This window comes from Serinus canaria, chromosome 2, assembly GCF_022539315.1.
Source record: "Serinus canaria isolate serCan28SL12 chromosome 2, serCan2020, whole genome shotgun sequence".
Lineage (NCBI taxonomy): Eukaryota > Metazoa > Chordata > Aves > Passeriformes > Fringillidae > Serinus > Serinus canaria.
In genome coordinates this window covers 103,240,347-103,262,718 of record NC_066315.1, presented here as the reverse complement: position 1 = coordinate 103,262,718, position 22,372 = coordinate 103,240,347, and the positions used below count along the sequence as shown (strand labels likewise).

The following is a 22,372-nucleotide window of genomic DNA, read 5'->3' as shown; positions in this document are numbered from 1 at the left end:
CAGAGTGACCTCAATGGCTGCAGAAATTGGCTGTCTAGAGCTTTAGGAAATTTGGCATGAAGCGCCAAGTCCTGCACCTGCAGAAGAACAACCCCCTACCTGCCACGGTATCTGGAAAGCAGCAGGAAAGGACCTGGAAGTCCTGGTGTCCAAGTGGACACAGATCAGCAATGTGCCCTCATAGGAACAAGCAGCAACAACCTCTTGGGCTGCATTAGAAGCAGATAAAGGGAGATGATCCTTTCTCTCCACTCAGAATTGGTGAGGCTAGCTGGGTTCCTGTGCCCAGAACTGGTTATTACATTACAACACAGAGACATGGATATACATTAGGGAGTCTAGCACAGGCCCCTGAAGATGATGAAGGGGCTGGATGGTGCTGAGGCAGTGAAACAGTTTTTCCAGAGAAGTTGTGGTAGCCCCATCCTTGGTGGTGTCCAAGGCCAGGTAGTATGGCAGTCTGAGCAACCTTGTCTAGTGGAAGGTGTTCCTGTCCACAGCAAGGGGCGGGGGGGTGGAACTGGGTGATGTTTAAGGTCCTTTCCAACTCAAACCATTTTATGATTCCATGATCTCTTACCTGAAAAGTCTCTGGGAGCAGTGACTGCTTTGCCTGGAGATGACTCATTGGGGTCTTACCAGTGTGTAGAAATAACTGAAGGGAGTGTAAAGAAGGTAGAGCCAGGCTTTTTCCAGCGGTGCTCAGTGACAGGACCAGAGTCTAATGGGCACTCACTGAAACACAGGAGGTTCTCTCCAAACATCAGGAAACAGGTTTTTCACTATAAAGGTGACGCAGCGCTGGCGCAAGTTGCCCAAGAAGTTGTGGAGTTTCCTTTCTTGACGATATCAAAAGTTGTCTAAAGATGTTCCTGGGCAACTGACTCTAGGTGGTCCCATTTGAGGCAGGGGCACTGGATGACCTACAGAAAACCCTTCTGACCTCAGCCATTCTGTGAACTTTATCTACAACAGGGACAGGAATAGGGAAAGAAAAAAAGCTAATTTCTTTGCATTTAATATTAAACTGGTTATTTTTGTCACAATTTTGGGAGGTACAGCTAACATCTGTTTTCAGAAGATCAAAAGGGAAAAAAAAAAATCAATGTTTTCTATTTCTTCCACAAAAGAGAGGCTTTGAATGCAAATTCTTGAGGCAGAAAATAGTGCTTTTTATGTAGTATATTCTTCTAAGAGTTTCTACATATTGGCAGAGTAGAAAGAGGTATTCTTGTATGACAGTAAAGGAAAAAAATGTTTGGCATTACTTGAAAAGAGTAGTTATCTAAACATATGTCTGAAAACATGCCATGGAAGGCTCAAGATATTTCTGTGAACTTAGAAGTAAAGAAGAGAAAAAAGACTTGTTCTCTGAACAAAAATGAACCTTCCCTCCTTTTATCTCTTTATCAAAGTGAAAATAGAATCTTATGATTCTCCAATAGTAGTGTGGCTTCCCCCAGTATGGCAGCATTCAGTTAAAAATTCCTTCAGCTATAACAACTGAAATGAACAAATCTCAATGGAAAGGAATAAAAATTTGAAAAAACAATTTAGCTAATAGTATGGTACTTTTAACATGTGGGATATACCAAAATCAACTTTAGCTATCTGTTGCTGCTTTTTTATTTATTTAGAAAATAATTCAACATTTTTAACATTGTCAGTTTTTAAAGGTAGATATTTCAAGTCTTTATTTTTACAATTGTGTTTTGTGTTTTTTCAGAGGTACCTATAAAGCTTCACACTTGTTACTCCAAAGTGTTAACATTTGTGTTACCATTTATGATGTAGATTCTAAAAATCCAGAAAAGAACAGTCTAAACTGAAAAAGCATTTTTGGCCAAGAAACAAATGATTCTGTTTCTCTAACAGAAGGTTGTCACTGAGCGTTTGTAGTTGTTCTTGATAAGCTAAAAAATCACCACAAATGCTGGTTAAAACTGAGCTTCCTAAGTCAGTCTACAAGGTTTGTGATTTTAATTCAGACATGTTCTTTTGGCAGTTACTCACTTTAATATTGCAGAAGTTATTCTACTGTTACTTTCTTAAATCACTTTACAAGTGATCCTTTAAAAGGTAGATATTTCAAGTCTTTATTTTTGCAATTGTGTTTTGTGTTTTTTCAGAGGCACCTATAAAGCTTTACACTTGTTACTCCAAAGTGTTAACATTGTTACTCCAAACTGTTTAACATTACAGTTTTATCGTTCACTTACAATGATAAATAAAGTTGTAGACACTGTAAGGTTGAGGTCTTTCTCTTGTTATAATCAGTGACTAATTTTGGCCAATACAAGTTGTCTGACATCTCTTGTGCAAAGGAAGCGCCCTGATAATGGATATCCGTAGGTTTTATAAATAGTTGTAAATTTGAAATTTGAGTTCAAAATTGTTTGGTAGGATATTAATTTACCATTTAACTCAGCATGCATTGCTGCTTTTTTCAAAGGTCACTTGGTCAAGACATTTTGTTTCCACAAAATATGATTATTGATTCACATGCTCCAGTTGATAGACACTCCGCTTGTTACTGCTGTTTGGTCTTGTTTGTTAGTGCTTAATTGGAGCCAGTGGAGTGGGGCCAGGTTTCACAGGAAAGATACACTCACGTTTCTTTTTCCAATACTCATATATCTTTATTTCTCAAATTTGAGGTAGTTGTGGAACAAAAATGTTCTGTTCTGTGAATGATTTATTTTACTAGAATTAAAGCAATTAAATATTTAGGAAAAGCTGTCCATATAGAACTTTTTCACTTTCAGGTGCTGTATTAGTGTTTTAAATACTTGGGGAATTTTGACTATTCTGCTATGTTTCTATACTATAGTCTCCTGCTATTATATTTTTACTATTGTTTTTATTTTAGTGTAAATTTTAAAAAAATAATATAACATAACATTTTGTTATAACAGTGTTCTGAACAGCCTGCTTACTTTGCATCTGAAAACCTCTTGGCTTATAATTCTCTCTAAAAATGTATTATTCTTTTCTCTTAGAGGGCAAACCTGAGAAATTTTTGGTGGGTCTCTTGGAGCTTCCTTTTCGAATTGGAGTACCTTTTAGTATTCCTTTGGAATTGCAGGATGAATTTGGTCATGCAACACGCTTGACGAATCGCATTAGACCAATTCTGGAAGCTAGGTAATTCAGCCATCTTTTTTTTTTTTCCCCTTTCTTTATACGACAATAATACTTTAGGGTTTATCTGAATGATATATAGGGAATTTCTCACATAATTAACTGATACTTTTGCTTTTATTTTCATAAGAATGTCTGAAAGTATCTTGTATATTAAAATACTGTGTTTATTTTTAAATTGATTCTATTGTGTTTTCTATATATTTTTCTAGTGGATTAACACTGAAGCATGAAGACATACCTGTAGCAGCAAATTGTGTCATTAAGGGTGTTACTGCTAAAGGCTGTGTAAATAGTTGCCAAGGCAAGGTAGGCTAATAAATTTAAACTTGAAGTAACATATTAAAAAAAAAAGACAGAGAAAATAATTTTTGTGTAAAATGAATTGTCATGGAGCTTTAGCTTAAGTTTGTCTACACTAATGACTACAGATATTTCTTGGGATATTTTTTAATTCTCTTAGAGCTCTACTTGGAGCAATTTGTATTTCCCATACCTGCACTCTTTTTGCAGCTGATGGGACTGGAGCTAGAAGGGCTGAGCATCACATGGATGTGTGGTAGAGTGTACCCAGCACATAAATCAGCTGTCTTAGTTTGAACTAGAGCTGAGATTGGTTTAAGCCAAATCATCCTGGTGACTTTTGCACTGCAAGATACTAGGGAGCTAAAGAAGATGAAATCTTCTGTTCTTAGTTCAGATGAGGAGTAGTAACAGCTAATATGCAGGGTGTCTGCTCAAGCTTCTTTAATTTTTTCTGCTATTCTTGTTGCACTTACACAGTTATGTTTATCCACTAACTCACTTATGTTATCCAAATCCAACCTGTTATTGATGGATTCTCAGCACCTTGTCAAGCTTGTACTTTAGTGTAAAACCCAAAATGTACATTCCATGCAAAAAATTTTTTTTTCATAAAACATATTTTAATGCTTTTGATAAATATAGATTTAAATATTTTTTAAATTATTTATAAGGCATAGTTACACAGTATTTTAGCCAGGTCCCTATCCTTTCATTTAGACTCATAGTCTAGCATAGTAAAGACAAAGCTAGGAGATGAGATACCCCATTTTACTGTTGATATTGTTGCTTAGAAAATAGCAAATAATGTTGCTGGTGGAAAGATGTATAAATAGGAGAAAGAGCTTATTGAAAATTAAAGAGTGTTCAGTGTAGTAAATTTTGTAGGCAAAGTTCAGAATTTAAGGTGAAGGGCAGGAACAATAACATAAAAAGGAGTGGATTATGAGAAATAAAGTATAGGAGCAAATGTGCCACACTTTAGCAAGAGATTAATTTGGTGAGGGCCAAGAATCATTTAGGGAACTTGCAGTACAATAAATAATGTACTATAACAATTTCAAAAATTATTCTTACTACTATTTTTCATTATTTTAATGAAAAATAGTAGTAAGAATAATTTTAATGAGAAAATTTGTTTTTAATGAGAAAATTTGTTTTAGTAATGCAGTTTACAGCAGTTATTTTTCTAACATCCCTCATCAAAGATAGATGATTGGTGATAGTGGTACTGTGCTAAGAAATAACAAACTTGTAGACCCTTATTTTAAAACTACTCTTTTTTTAAACTGCTACAATTTTCCCCATTAAAACAGCCTCTAAGCAGGAAATGAAAAGTTATGATAGCTGCTTTTTGTAGTTTCAGAATCATGAAGTTTAATATAAAAATCCTGAATTGAACATGTCTGATTATAATAACATGGAAAAGAGGTTTCAGTACAGGGGAAAAAAATCTTTATTTTGTGTAGCACTGCAAGACGATTTCTAGGGACTTCTGAAATTAACATATGTACAAATTGATGTGATTATGTGAAACTAATATATGGTTTTATTTAAGGTTAATAATTAAAATATTCTCTTCATTAGAACTTTAATCTGAAGATTACTCTTCCTGGTTTGAAAGAAGATACGCAAATCATTAAAATAAGATTGCAGCCTGGTAAGTATCCTTAAAATATTTAGTGAAATTCTGTTAAAAATTATTCTGACACTATTAATGAAAGCTTCTCCCAAGAAAATAAAATAAGGATCCAGGTGATGACTAGAAAGGAAATAAAGCAAAGAGCATCTCATTCTTGGGAGGAGTATCATTGTACTCTCAGCCCAATCCTATCTACTATTCTAGGAGCTGGAATATTGGTCTGCTTTTTTGAGACACATTTTTGTCTTTTAATTACTTTTAATCTTTTTCTAATCTAGCACCACTGAACAGATGAATTTATCTTCTTGCTTTTCTTTAGCATTAAGATTTTAACCTGTACTAATCATCATTGACCTGTTCTCCCTGCAGAAAACCTCTTATGAATGAATAAATGCGCATTCAGTTTCCTAACTGAGGAAAGGAGGATGCTTTGAATTGTGTCTGAAATTTTAATGTTACATGAATTTATGATAATGCAAGGCAGGAACATATAGGTCTGTAAGGACACTGCCCTTACCAGAGTTTTATGTTTTGTGCATGTCTTGATTCAGAGGATTCCCTTACGTGAGATCTTTTACCCCTTGTTACCTGGGTTTTTCTGGATTTGGGATATAAAGTATAGTATGAAAGCTAAGTTTTGTCCTCCCAGATTACCAAACTTCAGGCTTGCCCATCTCATTTTGCAGAGATGCTGTCTTCTGCTTTGTAAGACCAACAATGCACAGTTTAGTCCATTATTCTTTATCCGTTGAGGAGTTAAGGGTTTATGTAGAAAACAATGAAATGATTGGACTTGAGACAGACTGTGTTGTGTGTTGCTGTTATTTACCTTGGACTGTTACTTACTTTCATCCTTCATTTTGCTTTTAACAATGTAGAGATGCTTCAATGCCTCTTTCTTCTCACTTGAGTTACATCCTTGTAACTCAAGTTAGTTTTTTGAGGAAGGAATAATAAAAGCTATTTCATTCTTCAACCAGTGAGTTTGAAATAGAAGATTTAATAAGTCATGCATAAAGGATGCTTCTGAAAAATTACCATCATTGTTCCTTCAGAACCTGTCTTTTAATAGTAATCTATTACTTCCTTGTCTTTTTAAAAACTGATAAAATAATTATGTATTCCAGGAGATAGACTTATCTGAACAGCTTCACTTTATTATCTAAGTAATGACAACAAAATTTTCTTTGGCATTTTTTACATGCAGATTGTAGCTGAGATAGCTTTTGGCAATTAATTGGATATCACAACAGAATTATTTTTATGTTTATCATGTCACAAGAAAGCTCAAAGTTTCTTTTTTGATGAGTGTGAATCCATATAGCATGTAAACAAAATTATATCATGTGTTTACACCTTGTATATTCTGAATTTCACCATGTTTGTCTAAGGGTTCTCTACTAAAATAATTCAAAAGGTTGGCAGATGGTATGTGTTGAAGAACAGAAAGTCTAAGACTTTCCAGTACAAACCAACATATATACCTGAATTGTTTGAAATGGTTTGTTACCACAAATATCTTGGTTGCTTGGCTTTAAAATCTCTGAGATAGCAAAGATTTAAATTTAGTTTCGTAGAAGTTATCCAAAATGTAACTATTGTTCTGCAATTGTGCTTGTTTTACAGGCCCTCCTCGTCAATTGAAAGTAAAACCAGATTCAGAAATTCTAAAGATTGAAAATGGTACAGCTTTTCCCTTTCAGGTTGAAGTACTAGATGAATCAGGAAATATAACAGCACAGCCAGAGTTGATTGTTCATTGTAAGGTAAACTGCTTTTCATAATGTGCCATAAGGATTTTTATTCTTGCTTTTTAAAGGGCTGGAAGAAGAATCTGTGTTGGATTCTACATAGAATTTAATATCTTTAGCAATACTTTTCAAGTTTCTACAGCTTGCCAGCCATAACTGCGACTCTCTTACCTCTTATCTATTATAAGCCATTCAGTAAGTTCTAGAATCAGTAGAACATGACCTTAGAAAAGGAAGAGAAAATTATGTGAGGATGTATATGTTCAGTTTTAAGGCATTTTAGACCACATTTATCATATACAATATTAAAACTTATTCAGAAAAATAATTTCAGAAAGCTTACTCCTGGTATTTATAAATTGAAAATTCAGTCTAGTGCCTAATAATAATATTAGAAGTTATCATAAGCACCAATATAAGCTCAGAAGAGAACGCATATCTTGCTCTGACTTTAGGAAGTAAAAAACTCCTTTTGGCCGTCTTTTTTTGACTCAAGTAAGTGACTTTCCAAATCCTAGTGAAATTCAGCAAGGTGTTTTCCCACTGCAAAATAGGCTGCATTCCATTTGCACTTTATATCGGTGCATGCACTTCTTGTAGACTGGGTCTGCAGTGATTTGATGGCATGTTGAATGCCATGTTTAAATTCCTTTAATGTGGGATTTTTAGTAAACTACTTCACAAGTTAATTGAATTTATTGCATAGTGGCAAAAGAGTCTAATTATAGTGTGTTATTAAAGCAAGTGAATAGATAGGAGTAAGTTATAGAAATGAAGTATACTTTCTCCCATGCACCTCTTATCACCTGCAGAAAAATACAGGTGTATTTCCGATCGTCTTACAGTTGTTGGAAAACTGAAATAGATTAATTTTTTCTGTAAATAATTATATATATACTTGGACTTTGCAAATAATAATTTCTGAAACAATCATAGTAGTTCTGTAAAAGAAACTTGATGTTTAATCATAGATTTTAAATAGTTTTTAGGTGCTTCAGACCTTCCTGTGTATTCTGTGGACTGCAGTAATGGAGGAACAAACATTTTAACTGGCCCAGTTATACATGTACAGAATATCAAGAAAGACCAGATATTGAAAGCAAGGTTTGAAGTACTTGTAAGTATTGGTTGGAATGTTTGGATTAACAAAAGATAGAAAAGTTTATTATACCATCTTGCCGGCGTTTTTTATGAATAAGCTTAGCTCTACCAGAGTTAGTGATTTAGGTATCATAAACCTCATAATCAGGTGCTATGCTTTTTTATCACTAGAAAATCATAAAAAGGCAAAGAGTTTTTTCCATTTTTTTCTTCACTTCTAACTCTATTTGTTAAATCCCTGAGGTGTTTCAGACATATGCATGTTTTCTGGGATTTTTCTTCCCCTTTTTAATTCCTAGATTGTTTTCACAAATTGCCCTCATTGCATAAACATTTTAGTGTAAGAATAGGTATGGCAATCAATAGTTTTTTGTAGCATTTGAGTTTCAAAGCTCATGAAGTATAAATTTTTTTAACTGCTGTTGAACATTTTAGTGCTCTGGCAGTCAGGAGAGTCACACTGCTGGAGAAAATAAGACTCAAGTGTGTTCTACTCTGGAAAAATGTGTGAATAAATGCTAGTATGGCAAGGTGAATTATGTGAAAGGATACTTAGGATTGTGCTTAAAAAAGTACTTTGTAAATTTTATAACCTACTGCTTCTGGAATAGGAAAAAATCTAAACAGCTAGCATCAATTCTAATATCTGTTAAAAATTGTAATATATTGGCATATCTTTTTGATATACTTTTGATAAGTCAAGCTGATTTCATGTTTGGACACCTGGTCATACCTGGAAATTCTGGGTAGAGCCATAGGCTATTATGGTGTTATGTGTATGCATATCTAAATTTAATATCTAAATTATGTCTCTTTTTTTTTTTTTTTTTTTTTTTTAACCCATGAATAGAATTGTAAAGATGTGCCACCAGTGGAAAAGATTATAAAACTTCTTCCCAGCAGTCACGTTGCACGACTACAAGTCTTAAGTATGAACGGACAAAAAGCTCTTCAGGTTAAACATCGGGATGAAATCACTTGTGTTGCTGGCCAAGTCATGAATAAACTTATATTTCAAATGTATGATGAAGCAGAGAGGGAAATACCTATAACTGCAGCTGCTGCAGAAAAAATCAAGGCAAGTACTTTTGAGTAAACAGCAGCATAATATGGGGGAGAAACACAAAGCTGATACCCTTAAAATCCATAAATGTCGGACTACTAAGTAGTATTCCTCAAAACTGTATTAATAAGCATGGAAACTTTCCTTTCAATTATCTTTTAAAGATATTTTTTATTTATTAAATATCAAGTAATGCTTCAGGGTAATATTATGAAAAGCAGGTTAGTATTTCCAGTGCTTCTCCTAAATGCTTTAAATAATTATCACATAGTTATAATTCCTCAGATCCAGGGCCTTCCCAACATTTAGAAACTTTAAATAGGCATGTTCCCCATGAAGGCTTGCTTGCCTGTCTTATCCCCACTGTCTTACGTGTGTGTACTTAGGTGGAGTCTGAAACAAACATAGAGATTCACCAAATTCTAACTCAAGTTCAGTGAGGAAAACCTAATGTATGTTTTGATCTGCTTGTGATTTTTTTCAAGTAATTGACTGCATTTTAGCAGATAGCGTTGGTAAATGCTGGGAAATGTCCAGGCTTTCCATTGAAAGCTGCTATTGCCTGGATGTTACATCAGCATATTTAGAATGCCTTCAAGATGTATTATGTAGCTAGTAATTTATAAATTAGCTTTTGATTAATTTATAAAATTTTCATTTTAGGTCAACTGGACACCTAAAATTGACAGAGAGCTGTTGATGCAGGGATTATTACCTGATGTAAAAGTACCTACTTCAGTAAAAGATTCGCGTTACTGTCTAATTACTTACCTTGATGAGCACGTGTCTTTGGAAAGTGCATTCATAGTCAGGTTTGTTCATTTGGTATATTTCTTTATTAACCATGTTATTGGCATAGCATTGTAGATCTCATTACTTTGGAGTAAAAGTCTTTCTAGAGAAACTGAAATAATGAAAGCAGTTGGGAAATTAACAGGAGAGTGTCAGCTTGGGAAATGGGAAGGGTTTGTGTAAATTTATTGTACGTGAGAACATTACCTGTGTGAAAGACTCCATTGTGATTACTGACTTGCATCCAGCCCTGTAATCACTTGTGTAAGTACATACACACTGAAGAAGACTTGATTTTTTTCTAAAGTTGAAGTAAACATTAGCTCACAGAATAAGGTGACTGAGGAGAAAGAAATAGCCCTGCGAAGTTAGTTCTTATCTGATTTCTCAGTCAAAACTGACAGGCTGTAAATTGAACTTTAAAATTACCTGTTTATCTCTGTTAGTGAGTGTAAGACTTTTATCTTATAAAGCTTATTAAAGGAATCTCATTCTAAATTACTTCAGTGTATTTTATGTGATTTTAATAGGTTAAAATTAATTCATTCACAGCACTCTGATGCCAGGGGTAAATTTGCAGCAATTAGTCATTTCACAGATCTGTTGTAGGAAAATAAAATACACTGCATGACAAAGCATTAAGATTCTTAAATATATTTATCATGCCTGCTATGATGTTATATTTACCTTTATGAGAGAAATAAGTCAATTTTCATGTACTCAGACCAGTTCCTGATGAACCCAAACACATTAAATGTAAACTAAAAGGCTCAAACACACTGCAGATGGGCGAAGAACTGCAGAGTGAAATCGGTAAGTTATTTGCATATTCTTCATTTTCTTCTAAGATAGGTTTCTTTTTCTTGGTAGTTTAAGACTGTTATATATACAGATGTCATCAGGAGTAAATTACCTTCAACTACTTTAATATAAAAAACAGGTTTCTATTCTCATTCACAGAAAGATGTTCAGACTCCAAATTGCCACTTTACATTTCTCTGATACAATTTGCCTCTTACGTTATGCATCAGGACATTCATCATGCTCCATTCAAATCGTTCATAAATTTTTGTTTAGTTCATGTTTTCTGAAATCTCAAAGGCCGTAACTGCATTCAAACTATTGCTAAGGCATGGACTTCAAAGTGACATGTTTTGAGGTTAACTTTAATCTAAGAGGAAGACATGTTAGGGATCAGTCTTCTCATTCTCCTTTGGTTTCTGTATGCAGCTTTCATATGACATAGTGGGAAATTAAAAATTCTTTCAGTATTGGGACATTAAAAGCTTGGGTGTGAATGAAGAAAGCACATAGAACAAAAAGAGGTAGGAAAAAAACTGAGGTTGAAAAAAGCTTTCAATATTAAGATCTTTTTTTTTTTTTAAACTTTTTGGTAAGAAATAATCTTTTTATTCAAAGAAGTGGGAAGCACAAAGATGGGATATAACTAAATAGATACATTTAATTTATACCCACAAGACTGGGTGCTCTTATCAATGTATATAAAAACGTGAAGAGAGTGTAAAAAAGTTGGAGCCAGGCTTTTCCTAGGTGTGTTCAGAGGCAGTAAATAGAGACAGTAGGCACCAAGTGAAACATGGGATGTAGCCCCTGAACATCAGGAAGCACTTCTTTGCTGTGAGGGTGACAGCACTGGCACAGATTGCTCAGAATTTGTGGAGTCTCCCTCCTTAGAGATACTCAGAAGCTGCCTGTCTGCAACTGGCTGAAGATCGCCTTACTTGAGCAGGGGGTTTGAACCAGGTGACATCCAGAAATACCTTCCAACCTCAGCCTGTGATGCAGTGATAGTTATGTAAATTTTTTCTATATTGTGTCTATGTTGTGTACGTTTATATTCCGTATGTTGTATAATGTTTCATTAAAGTAGCTGCTGAGGTGATCATCCTAATAATCATTTTAATCATCATCATCTTTTTTAACAGATGTAATGATTACAGATCAGTTTGGAAATCAGGTTCAGACAGTGACATCTGCATGTGTAAATTCCCTAGGAGTTTCTGGGCCTGGACTTGATAAATCAAATTTGAAAGTAACTTGGCAGGTATTTATAAGATGTCATATAGTTTATTTCTTTGTGGTATTTGTTTGGTAATTGTCTTAATTCTGTTACACAGAACTGAACCAAAATTGTGGGAAGGTAGTCAAATTACATTACGTTAGTTGGTTGCTTAAAGCATAAAAATTGTATGATCCTGTTCTAAGGAGCACAGCTGCATCTGTTAAAAACCTTATCACTGCTGCAGCTATACAATGTGGAGGCCAGTTCATTCTGTGCTTTAGTCAGGTTTGCTTTGTTTCTAGGTCATTGTTCTATATGTTTTCTTCTATCTTGCTTTTAGTCTTATCTTCTATGGGTTTTTGTGTTGGTACAGTTGGTTTTAAGATCTTTTGAAGAACCTTGTAGAATGGACTAGTATCTATACCTTTTAAAATACACTGGATACAACCTGAAAAACAGGTTATTGAGAAATTCTTGAGTTTGAAATGGGTCACTTCTTACTCATGAAGTTAATTTAAATTTAAGAGAGGGACTAGAACTTGTAGTTTAATTTTTAGTTCACTGTCTCACAGGAAAAATACCAAACAGTATTTATAGCATAAATGCTGTATTGAAAAAATGCTAATAAATTTTACTTTGCTTTATTTGTTCTTGATAAAAATCTTCTCTTTGTTTCTCAATAGGAAAGTACTCAAACGATGAAAGTAAAAGGTATTCGATACAAACCCTGTTTACTTGGCAGCAAAGAATTGTGCTTTGCTTGGCGTGAATTTTCTGACTTTATCAGAGTGAATTTAGTAGCAGGATCCCCAGCTAAATTGCAGCTTGTGGATTGGCCAGAGTTAGACAAGGTAAGTTGAACAATTTTGCTTTGAGAAAAAACAGCATGGTCTCTAGTCAGGTATTTTAATTCCATTTTTCATGCAATAGCTAGCTACATAGGCTTTTAAAAGTAAATTTATTTTTGAGTAATCTAACTCAAATGTGTATGTTTACTACTTTTAAGTACTATAAACTTTATTCTGCCCCATTTGCCTTTCTACAGATAGTGTAACTTTTCTCAGGTGCAGTAATTTTACTGCAGGCTGCATCCTGACACCCATCTTTCACTGCTGTTTTCCAAAGATACACTCCTTAGTGGTAGCAATGGCTGGCAGCTCATCTCTCTGTCTCTTACTGGGGTTTTTTGATGTTCAGGATGTAGGATGGCAGTCCCAGATTTACTTCAGTTTACAAGTGTTTACTCTCAGAAAGTAAACACTTAGAGACAATGGAGTACTGGACTTAAAGGAAAGGGCTGGAGATTTTTGGTGCTGTACATCTATTTACCTTAGGTTTTTAAAATTATTTTTCAGTGTTTACTTTAGCTATTCAAAGAACAGTGCTTAACTTCTTGCAGAAATCAGAATAGAAAATTGAAAGCAGAAAAAAGAAAATTGTCTGAATAGAGGACAGGAATCAAGATAGGTGTTTTGGGAAAATGGAGAAGGAGTTTACTGAAGAAAATGAAACAAAAGGTTCAGGGAGTCGCATAACTATTTTTTTTTCTAGGCAGCTGTTTAAGTATATCAGAAAATAAAAATTTTAGGCCATAGCTCTTCCTACAACAAGAACATTGATAAGGCCCTTCAGAATCATGTCCTTCCTTTTAGTCACATCAACATGAATAACCCATGCCATTTAGTTCAATTAATGCATTTTACTCTAAAAAGAGAATATAAACAAACTCTAGAAATACATTTCTACATACTATTCAGTCATGGTCTAGCTGTTCTGGGAGACAAATAGGATGGGAAAGGTGGACACTCTTGCTCTGGAGATTCCTGAACTGCTGTGAATGTCCAAGATATGTACAATTGAATATCATTTGAGTATCATGTATTTGTATCTCTTCCAGTCTGTTGCAGTGATTAATGGTAGAGAATTGCAGAGGCCCCTTATTGTTCAGTTGTGTGATCAGTGGGGAAATCCAACTCCTGAACCTAATGTCAAAATCAACCTTACAAAGAGTAACAACTTAAAGGTAAGCCTTGGCCTTATTAGGTAAACTTTTTTTAACACGAGTTTTGTTGTCATGTCTATAGTATGTTAATTTTCAGGACATTTTTGGAAATGTAAATAAAATATTGTGAGGCCACAAAAGAATAACTAATTTAGTATAAGAACTCTGGCAGTAAATATCATAAACTGGTCCCAGGACAAAAACCACAAATATAACAAAATTTGGATAGCACAGGATTTGAGTACACTTCAGATACATTCCAGATATTCTAGAAATCCTTTTTCCAAATTTTGCACACGCATTATACCACCACATCCCCCATGTTATCAGAGGTAATTTACTGCATGATAGTAATGACAATGGTACAGTCTCAACTAGCAACCAAATAATTTTTATCTGGTGATTCTATGATTTTGATTCCAGAATGTATGACTTTCTGGTCTGTATGTAAAGCTGGTCAGCAGGTTTGGGCCCTACTTGATTATCCTGTGAAAAGCGAGATAAATGAAATTAAAGCAGGATAAATGAAATTAAAACAATGAGGATGCAAATCTAGCCCAGATTTAAGTGGTTACTGCCTGTTCCATAAGTGCTGTGTGAGTATCAGATGGTTTTCTCAGTGATCTGTACAAAGGAAGGACTTTAACAGAATACTCCATTCATTAAAAATTTATTCCTGTGTTTGAACAAAAAAGGAAAGTCCAAGCTGTCAAACATTCCTACCTGTCAGCACAGAGACTGTTATATTGAATATATATATTATGAAAGTAGGGTATATTCATCCACCTCTGGATATAACATTTTTTCATTCAGGGTGGGTCCTGTTCCCTTTTTGTTCCTGCTTGCCATGCATTTGCGTTCCTCAGTTTTCTCAGAATAAACAAGAGGCAAGAACCTTCTTTTGCTCACTCCTCCAAAGCTGTGCCACAACCTTAGCTTTTGCCCAATTTAAGTATGCTATTATTACTTTTTTTAGTTGGATATTTTGAAGTAGATTTCTTGATATCCTGAACATTTTTATTCTGTCTTTTTTTCTCTCTTGCCATAGAAGCCTGCCTCACAGTTTGGGGATTTTCTTCTTTGCACCAACTACTGACTTTATGGTGTCAGCTGAAGCTCATTGTGGGTTCTATTTATGTTGCTCTTGAGAGAAGACTCTACCTGGGCAGTAGCACTGCATGATGGTGCTGCCTGGTCAAAGAGATGTTGGTGTGGCATGCTGTGTCTTCTCAGATTTTTTGCCTTCTTCCAGGCAGCATCAGCAGCATGTCTTAGAGTCCACATGTTCTTTAGCTTAGTGGGATGTGTCCAGGAGAAAGTGTTCTGAAAGCCAAGGTTGAACATTGTTATAAAGTGTTTATTACAGCATGCTCCGCCTTGGCATTTCCAATAAGTTGTATGCACAGTCTCCCAAAAGAAATGAGAAGATTTTGGGAATGGAAATTCTCAAATAAGATGTTCAGATAAGATATATTTCAGGTTTCACCCTCCAAGTCTCCAAAGCCTGATACTATGCAGTTGCAGCATGTGTTCGCTGTACTCCTTTATCTTACAGATCCAAAACTGAATAAGAATTGGAGGAACACTGTAAGAAGCACTAAATAGTTTGTAGAAAGTTTTTGGATCTGAAAATACACTCAGATTACCGTCTACTATGGATGATACAATAGCATCAGTAGCAATTTCAAAATAACATTTATAAAATATTTGAACATATTAATGAAGAAAAATATCCTAGTTCAGATGAAGTGATTGCTTTTAAAATCTGGTAGAGAATTTGAACCCTCTTCCTTAATATTGTCTTAATAACATTATATCTTTCCCTAACTTACAGTACAAATTTTAGCTACAGCTCAAATTAACAGACAGTATGCAGGCAAACGAGATAAACATTTTATCCTAAGACTATTTCTGTATCACTGAAAGATTTTTTTTTTTTTTGACAGCTTGTTCCTTCAAACCAGCAACATAAAACAGATGACACTGGTAGGGCTAACTTGGGTGTTTTTAGTATTCACGCACCGAGGTAAGTAGTGAAAACCAGATGGATTTCGTTAAGTACTTCCAAGTATTAATCTAGAGCTAAGATTTACTATTCATCTGCAGGTGGTTGGCCAGATAGTAAGTTCTAAAAATCTAAGTACTTAACTAAATAAAATTCAGTAGCTGCTTCTTTTAAACTACTGAGAAGCTGCTGCTGTAATTTTCTGAATCTTGTTTTATTGTGCTAGACATTGCTTTAAAAGATTACATTGAGTGTCCAAAGGAATTTTAAATAGATGTATTTCATTTTTCCTATTTGCAGTTCAACGGTTCAAGTCTCATTTCCAGCAGATATGTGTCCTGTGTCTCCTGCTTCTTCATCTTGTGCTTCTTCATGCTCCCTTCATGTATAGCTTCCCTTTCACACTTATGTCCTGTATGGCTTTTCAAATTCATCATTTCTGTATCTTCCTCATATTCACAGTTCTCCAACCCATGCCCCATATCCCTGAGTTTTTGGAGCAAGACTGGGTTGGCTTTAGGTTATTTTGAAACTAGCAATAAGTGCTTGTTCGTTGCATTTAAATATGGAGGATTTGACTCATAGCACTCTTGCATTTGGAAATCTAAAACAGCATTGTTTTAAAGGCTGTTGATGGTGCTCAGTGTATTTATAATGTCTGTGACTTGGTAGAAGGATGATGAATATTAGTTATCAGTTTACTGCTGGAGGTTAGAAACAGGTATGACATCTTGCTTTTTACAGCATAATCAAAACTGGCTGGGAAGTACAGCCTCTGAGCAGTTAAATACTATATTCCCAGTTATATTTTTTAAAAGGCTGGGAGTTTTGAAAAAACTTTAAAAATTAAACTTAATTTTTTAAAGTTTTTAATACTGTAAAGAAAATTAGTTGTTTGATAGCATTGAAGATATTATATACTTTCAGTGTACTTTGCTATATGTGAATGCTACTTGGATTTCACTCTTTGGAAACTTGTCAAAGTGGAATGCTCCTCACCATTTTAACTGCTTTCTGCTTTACTGTCTTCTCCTGCTTGAAGCTGTAGTTGCTAATGTCTTACAGATAAAGAAACGTGTTCAAAATAATGAAATATTAACACAAAATTAAATTTAATAAGTTAATATCTTAAGAATAGCTTGAACTCGTGACTTATCTAACATTGCATTAACAGTTCCTTCCTTTTCTTCTCTTTACTACTACATTACTAGATATTTTTAGCGTGCTTTCATTTACATTATTTAGACTTGAAGCCAGTTGAAAATTGTCTTTTCAGAAGAGATTTTACATCTCTTTTTATGATTTCTGTATATTGCAGGGGAGAGCACATTTTACAGATTAAAGCCTCATACAACAAGGCCATATTAGAGTGTCTTGTAATCACAATAAATGTCCTGCCTGATCCTGAGAAACCAATCTGCCTAAATGTTAAATATGACAAAAGTCCTTCTTTTCCAGCAGGAGGTACTTTTCCTGGTAAGTATATTAATTTTTGGTGGAAACCAATCACTCAAGAGCTTTGAAAACCTGTGGAAAACTATTTTGATGGTTTGCCTACTGTATTTTTTGTTTTGTTTTGTTTTTCTGGTCTGTTTTCTCTGTTCTTTGTAACAGCTGTGTCTGAGATGTAACACTTGGATAGAAGAGATATGTAGGTCATCTTTGGAAAGCATTTCAAAGGCCTTTTATATATTCCAAATTGCTCCTTTTATCCATCTATAAATGGTAAAACTACAGAATTTCTTTTCTGTCTTACTAAAATATGATCTGAGCTAGTTCATGTATGTTTTCCCTCATCTCTTTCTCTGGAATAGTAGCAAAGGAAGTAGCTAAGAAATTCTAGGCCAGCTGTGAGCCAAGACAAACCAAAAGTAATCAGCAGGAGGACAACACAAAATATTCTTTTCTCCTGCTGTATTCTCTCACAAAAGAGTTTGTTTCTTGGCTGTCATAACTTGATCAGCCAGCATTTTTATGGCAAGAGGTTTTTGTTTTTTAAAATACTCCATACAATGTTATGACCTTGATTAAATTCACAAGGTATTTTGGTTTTTCTTGGAGGAGTCATAAAATGACAGAGTGGTTTGGGTTGGAAGGGACCTGTAAAATTATCTACCTCCAACCTCCCTGCCTAACAGACATTTTTCAAATGTAGTGTGTAGTGTAAATCAACCAGGTTTTTAGTTAAGAAAGAGAATTAAACAGCTTCTTCAGGACAATATGCATAGTATATATGATATTAAATTATTACATAATAAATTCTGTATTAACAGCCTCATGTTACTAAATAAATAAAATAACATCCTAATTATTTGACTTACTGATGATCTCAGGTATACCCGAGGGCAGGCACTGTAATCTTGGAGGGGGTCATGCCTGAACTTTTCATGCTCAGCAAATCATAGTCCTTCCTTAAAGTGCAAAATTCAGTCCTGCACAGTGCAAGTTCATTTACATGCATTAAATCCATTTGCTTTGTTCACATTTTGAACTAGAAGAAGAGTAGCTTTGTTCTAGTTTGCATTCCATTTCCTTCAGATCACTGCACTTTCTATGGGACCTACAGGAAAAGTGAAATTTATCATACTGGGATATAACATGGCAGGTAGTTTGACTGCAAAACCAGTCAACAGAGTGAAATGTCTCCCTATAGCCTACTTCTGACAGATACAACTGTGTGATCCTAGTCTGTAAGAAATAAAGCACAGTGAAGGAAAAGGGGGATTCGGATTTCCTGTCCTTGAAGGAAGGAATCAACTACTTAACTGCTACTGGTATACATTCCTGAGAGCAAGAAGTAGCCTGTGTGCTGTTTTGATAAGAATGATAATTTGAGAAAGGCAGGCTTGAAATTGTAGGATTTCTTTTTTAAAGCTGTCATAAAGTAGGTGTTTGGTTTTTCTTAGGATTGTTACCTGGTCTGATTACAGGGATAAGGAGAGAAATTTTTTCATACCTGATTTGAAATTCTTAGTGGTTTTGGCTTTTTTTGAAATGCTTGTTTTGTAAGTTTTTTTTCACTTAAGTATGAGTGAGACACAGACATTAATGAAGTTTGAGCTGCTTAATTCTGAATAAAAATAGTCTTCAAAACATGTTTTTCGTCCTACAGATTTTATGGTTAGTGTTCTTTCTGAAGATGACAGCATTATTAAAAATATTAATCCAGCACGGATTTCTATGAAAATGTGGGAAGCACAGAGCAGCCGGGTTAGGACACCAGTTGATGTAAGTCATCAAAATGCATTTTCAAAATGGCTATGAACATGCCAGCATAGGACAAACATAGTAGAAGCTGTCTTTCATTTGACTTAGATCTGCATCCTGTTCTAGATTTTTAAGTAACAAATATTACAGATCAACCCTACATGTTTATCAGTGTCTGTCCTGTTACAAGTTGTCAGATTAATCAAGCATCAGTACTACAGTAATGAGAAAAATGTTGCTGTTCTGCAGAAGCTAACTCATCGCAGGGAGAGTATTAGAAGTAGCCACGTTGAATTTTGCAAAGAAAAGACTTTGAGAATTAAGAGCATGAAATTAGTGTCTAAAATACAGGCAGTCTCATTGATTTACTGTGGGCTATCAGTACTGCAAATCGTTAGGACTTGGTAGCGTATTGCAAGTACTTTCAGTACATTGCATTAAATTTTTTGCATCTTTACAGGTTACAACATTTAGCTGTAGTAAGGTGAAGGATGACAAGGAAGATGGCTTCTTCTACTTCAGGTATAACAGCATTTATTCTATAATTACTCATGGAACTTGGTATACAAAATACATAGTTTGAAATAGAAGAGTTTTATGTTTTGATAATAACAGTCCATCACAGAATTAGTATGATAAAGAAGAGGTGAAAGATACTAGCAAGATGCATTGAGATGAAGATTGAATTCTTTCCTAGATACTTTTGACATTTGTATAATCTGACAGTAGAGAAGAAAGGAGTATAAGATAATATATTAGAATATGTTTTGAGAAACGCTAGCAATGAGGGAATTAAATCATCAGCTTGTAACTTAGATGGTAACTTTCTTTAATTCTTTTCAATATTGCTTTAACTACTGTAGAATTGCAGGCTGGTCAAAGCAGACTTTGCTCTTTTTTTACTACCTTCTCTAGCTGTGCATCAATCCTGAGCCATGACTTTGGTCCTGTTAGTGATCATTGCTTGGGCTACTTATTTAGAAATAGTGTCTTAAATGAAAGGTGGCAGAACTAGAGCTCATCATAAGCCGGTGCCTCACTGCCATGTTCTTTCTACATCTTTTTCTAGTAGGCAATATATGGGATTAGCTAAATAGTTATGGTACTGGCTATTGACTTAAGCTTTTGCCTCCTGGGAATGGGCTTTTCTTGACATAGGTGCCTGTAGTTTACTAGTTGTCCACAAATGTCCAGAATTAAAACTCCCAGCCTTACTGAAAAATTTGAAAGGAGAGTAGACGCTGCCCATTAGCAGCCCTTGTAGAAAAGTACGTTTTACATGTTGCTGCCAGTGTCTGGCATCACTGTCTGTCAAGATACTTTCTTTCAAGTTTTCCTGTTCTTGGCACTTTCAGATGGTTTTCATCTATTTATTGCCAGTCAGTAACTCAGTTGCCATTACACAGTCTTAAGCAACTTCCATAGCAATTGTGTAATTTCTTCTTTTTCTAAAGCCTGTGTCTGTCCAGCCATGAGATCCTTAGCTGATTATTTACTAATTAGTGTTTTAATGTATCCTGACACGGCAGATGCTACTGTCAGTCTTAAACTAAATAAAATGCAGAAAAGAAGTTTTACTTCTGTATGTGAAATCTAAACCAGGAAAAGTCTTGGTCTGTTCTAGAAATATTAAAGCTTTGGGATTTCATTTTTTTCCAAGCTAAGCATTCCAGGGAATCTTACATATTGCTACTTCCCAAACAAAATCAGAAGAAATAAATGACTTAATATTGACAAAACAGTTAAACTGCTGTTTGTTGAAAACAAGAATCATTAATCAATTCAAGAATGCCACATGTCATGTTTGGAGAAATACCTTTATCTTGGCTGTTTGCATCTCTTCAAAAGTTTGTAAGCACTTTTAAGTCACTGCTATCCCTTGCTGAATACTGCAGAGGTCCTCTGGATGCCATGTGGCCTTCCTTGCTGAATAGAATTATAGCAGCAGAACCTCAGGTGTCTGGGCTTTTCTTCATGTTTTGGTGGTAGGAGTTCTTTGCCAGTGGTCTACACTCTGGAATGCTGTAAGGTAGAAGGAAAACTCTATTTCTCTCTCACTGTACTCAGACTTGACCAGTGATCCAAGTTACCCGGCTTTGTACAATCTGACTAAGGAGGGAATTAGATACTCTGATTTTGTGAAAATTTTAATAAATTTGGAGAGAAATGGTGGTTGTTCCAGATCTAGACATGTCTATGTTTTGTTCTGGTAGCTTTATGAAAATTCTGTATAGGAAATTAAATGGTGTAGACTTGCAGATTTCTGAATAGGGCCATGACAAAATTCCTGTCTTCTAGAAGAGACAAACTCTTGGAAGAGACTTCCCTCATTCAAGCTTCCAAAAGCCTTACTCTGATTCTCAAGGAAGTTTGATGGCCTTCTTGCTGAAGGAAGTAGGGCTTTCTAACTAGTTTGGAGGACTACTCAGAGTTTGAATTGCTTGTGTACTTTCATACTTGTGACTATAATACTGCCTCATGCTTGCTTGGGTTGTATTTTTGGTTTTTTTAGGGATAAAGTGGTTCCGGAGAGGGTGGGCACTTATGTGATCCAGTTTACCTTTGCAATGGATAAGACAAACATGCTCAACAGTGAACAGGTTTGTATCTATAATTAATCGCAAGTAGCCAAGAACATGTAATACAGAATCATCTGGGTGAAGTGCTAGGATACTTTTTAGGTTCAGAATGGAAATACTTTCACTCACAAGTTTTGAAAAAAATTGTATTTTTATTTTTGATAGTTACTGATTTCAAACTGTTGATTATCCAAATATGCTTTCATTAACTTCTACAGCCAACAATTTGATGATATAACAGAGGTGCACAATTTGTAACCTAGCAGAACTGCTTTATGGTTGTGCTAATTTATTTCAGTTCTGTCCATAAATTTCACATACATTTGCTTTAGTGTTTTTTTGAGCAACCCAGGTGTGCAGGTGATTTGTCGTTAATTATATCAGTCTTTATTTTATTTTGTTTTGTTTCATTCTTCCTTCTTTTTCTGCTAGATTATAATTGAAGTTGTACCTAATGACCCCGTACGCTTGTTACCTGATTCTTTACCAGCTACTCCAGCAGTTTCCAATGTTCGTGCTCTTACCAGCCGTACACTGGTCAAGGATTTATACCTCCATTTAATGGTAACTATACTTCCATACAAAATCATAATTAAGGAAATGTAGAAGACTGCTGAAACTATGTTGAATTTTGCTGTAAGGCATTGCTACTGTTTCTTTGCAGGTTCACTTCATTTAAAAAGATGTTAATCAGTGATTTTTCAGCATATGGCAGTTCCATCTTCTTTCATTTACATACGGATGACCAAAACTGAAATGTTTG

The 22,372-nt window shown here is 34.9% G+C and overlaps 1 protein-coding gene across 2 annotated transcripts in view; it reads left to right on the top strand.

Annotated features, from left to right (window-relative positions):
* The window catches only part of SMCHD1 (structural maintenance of chromosomes flexible hinge domain containing 1), a 69,946-nt gene that overhangs the window by 30,269 nt on the left and 17,305 nt on the right, over nucleotides 1-22,372 (top strand). For both annotated transcript variants that reach the window (XM_009102356.4, XM_050970808.1), the window contains 17 exons: nucleotides 3,000-3,144; nucleotides 3,354-3,450; nucleotides 5,032-5,104; nucleotides 6,713-6,852; nucleotides 7,820-7,954; nucleotides 8,789-9,016; nucleotides 9,665-9,813; nucleotides 10,518-10,606; nucleotides 11,740-11,858; nucleotides 12,500-12,667; nucleotides 13,714-13,839; nucleotides 15,765-15,844; nucleotides 17,142-17,299; nucleotides 18,936-19,051; nucleotides 19,491-19,552; nucleotides 21,543-21,630; nucleotides 22,042-22,173. In XM_009102356.4, the coding sequence (XP_009100604.2) occupies nucleotides 3,000-3,144; nucleotides 3,354-3,450; nucleotides 5,032-5,104; nucleotides 6,713-6,852; nucleotides 7,820-7,954; nucleotides 8,789-9,016; nucleotides 9,665-9,813; nucleotides 10,518-10,606; nucleotides 11,740-11,858; nucleotides 12,500-12,667; nucleotides 13,714-13,839; nucleotides 15,765-15,844; nucleotides 17,142-17,299; nucleotides 18,936-19,051; nucleotides 19,491-19,552; nucleotides 21,543-21,630; nucleotides 22,042-22,173 (2,105 nt within the window). The remainder of the gene's footprint in view (nucleotides 1-2,999; nucleotides 3,145-3,353; nucleotides 3,451-5,031; nucleotides 5,105-6,712; nucleotides 6,853-7,819; nucleotides 7,955-8,788; nucleotides 9,017-9,664; nucleotides 9,814-10,517; nucleotides 10,607-11,739; nucleotides 11,859-12,499; nucleotides 12,668-13,713; nucleotides 13,840-15,764; nucleotides 15,845-17,141; nucleotides 17,300-18,935; nucleotides 19,052-19,490; nucleotides 19,553-21,542; nucleotides 21,631-22,041; nucleotides 22,174-22,372) is intronic.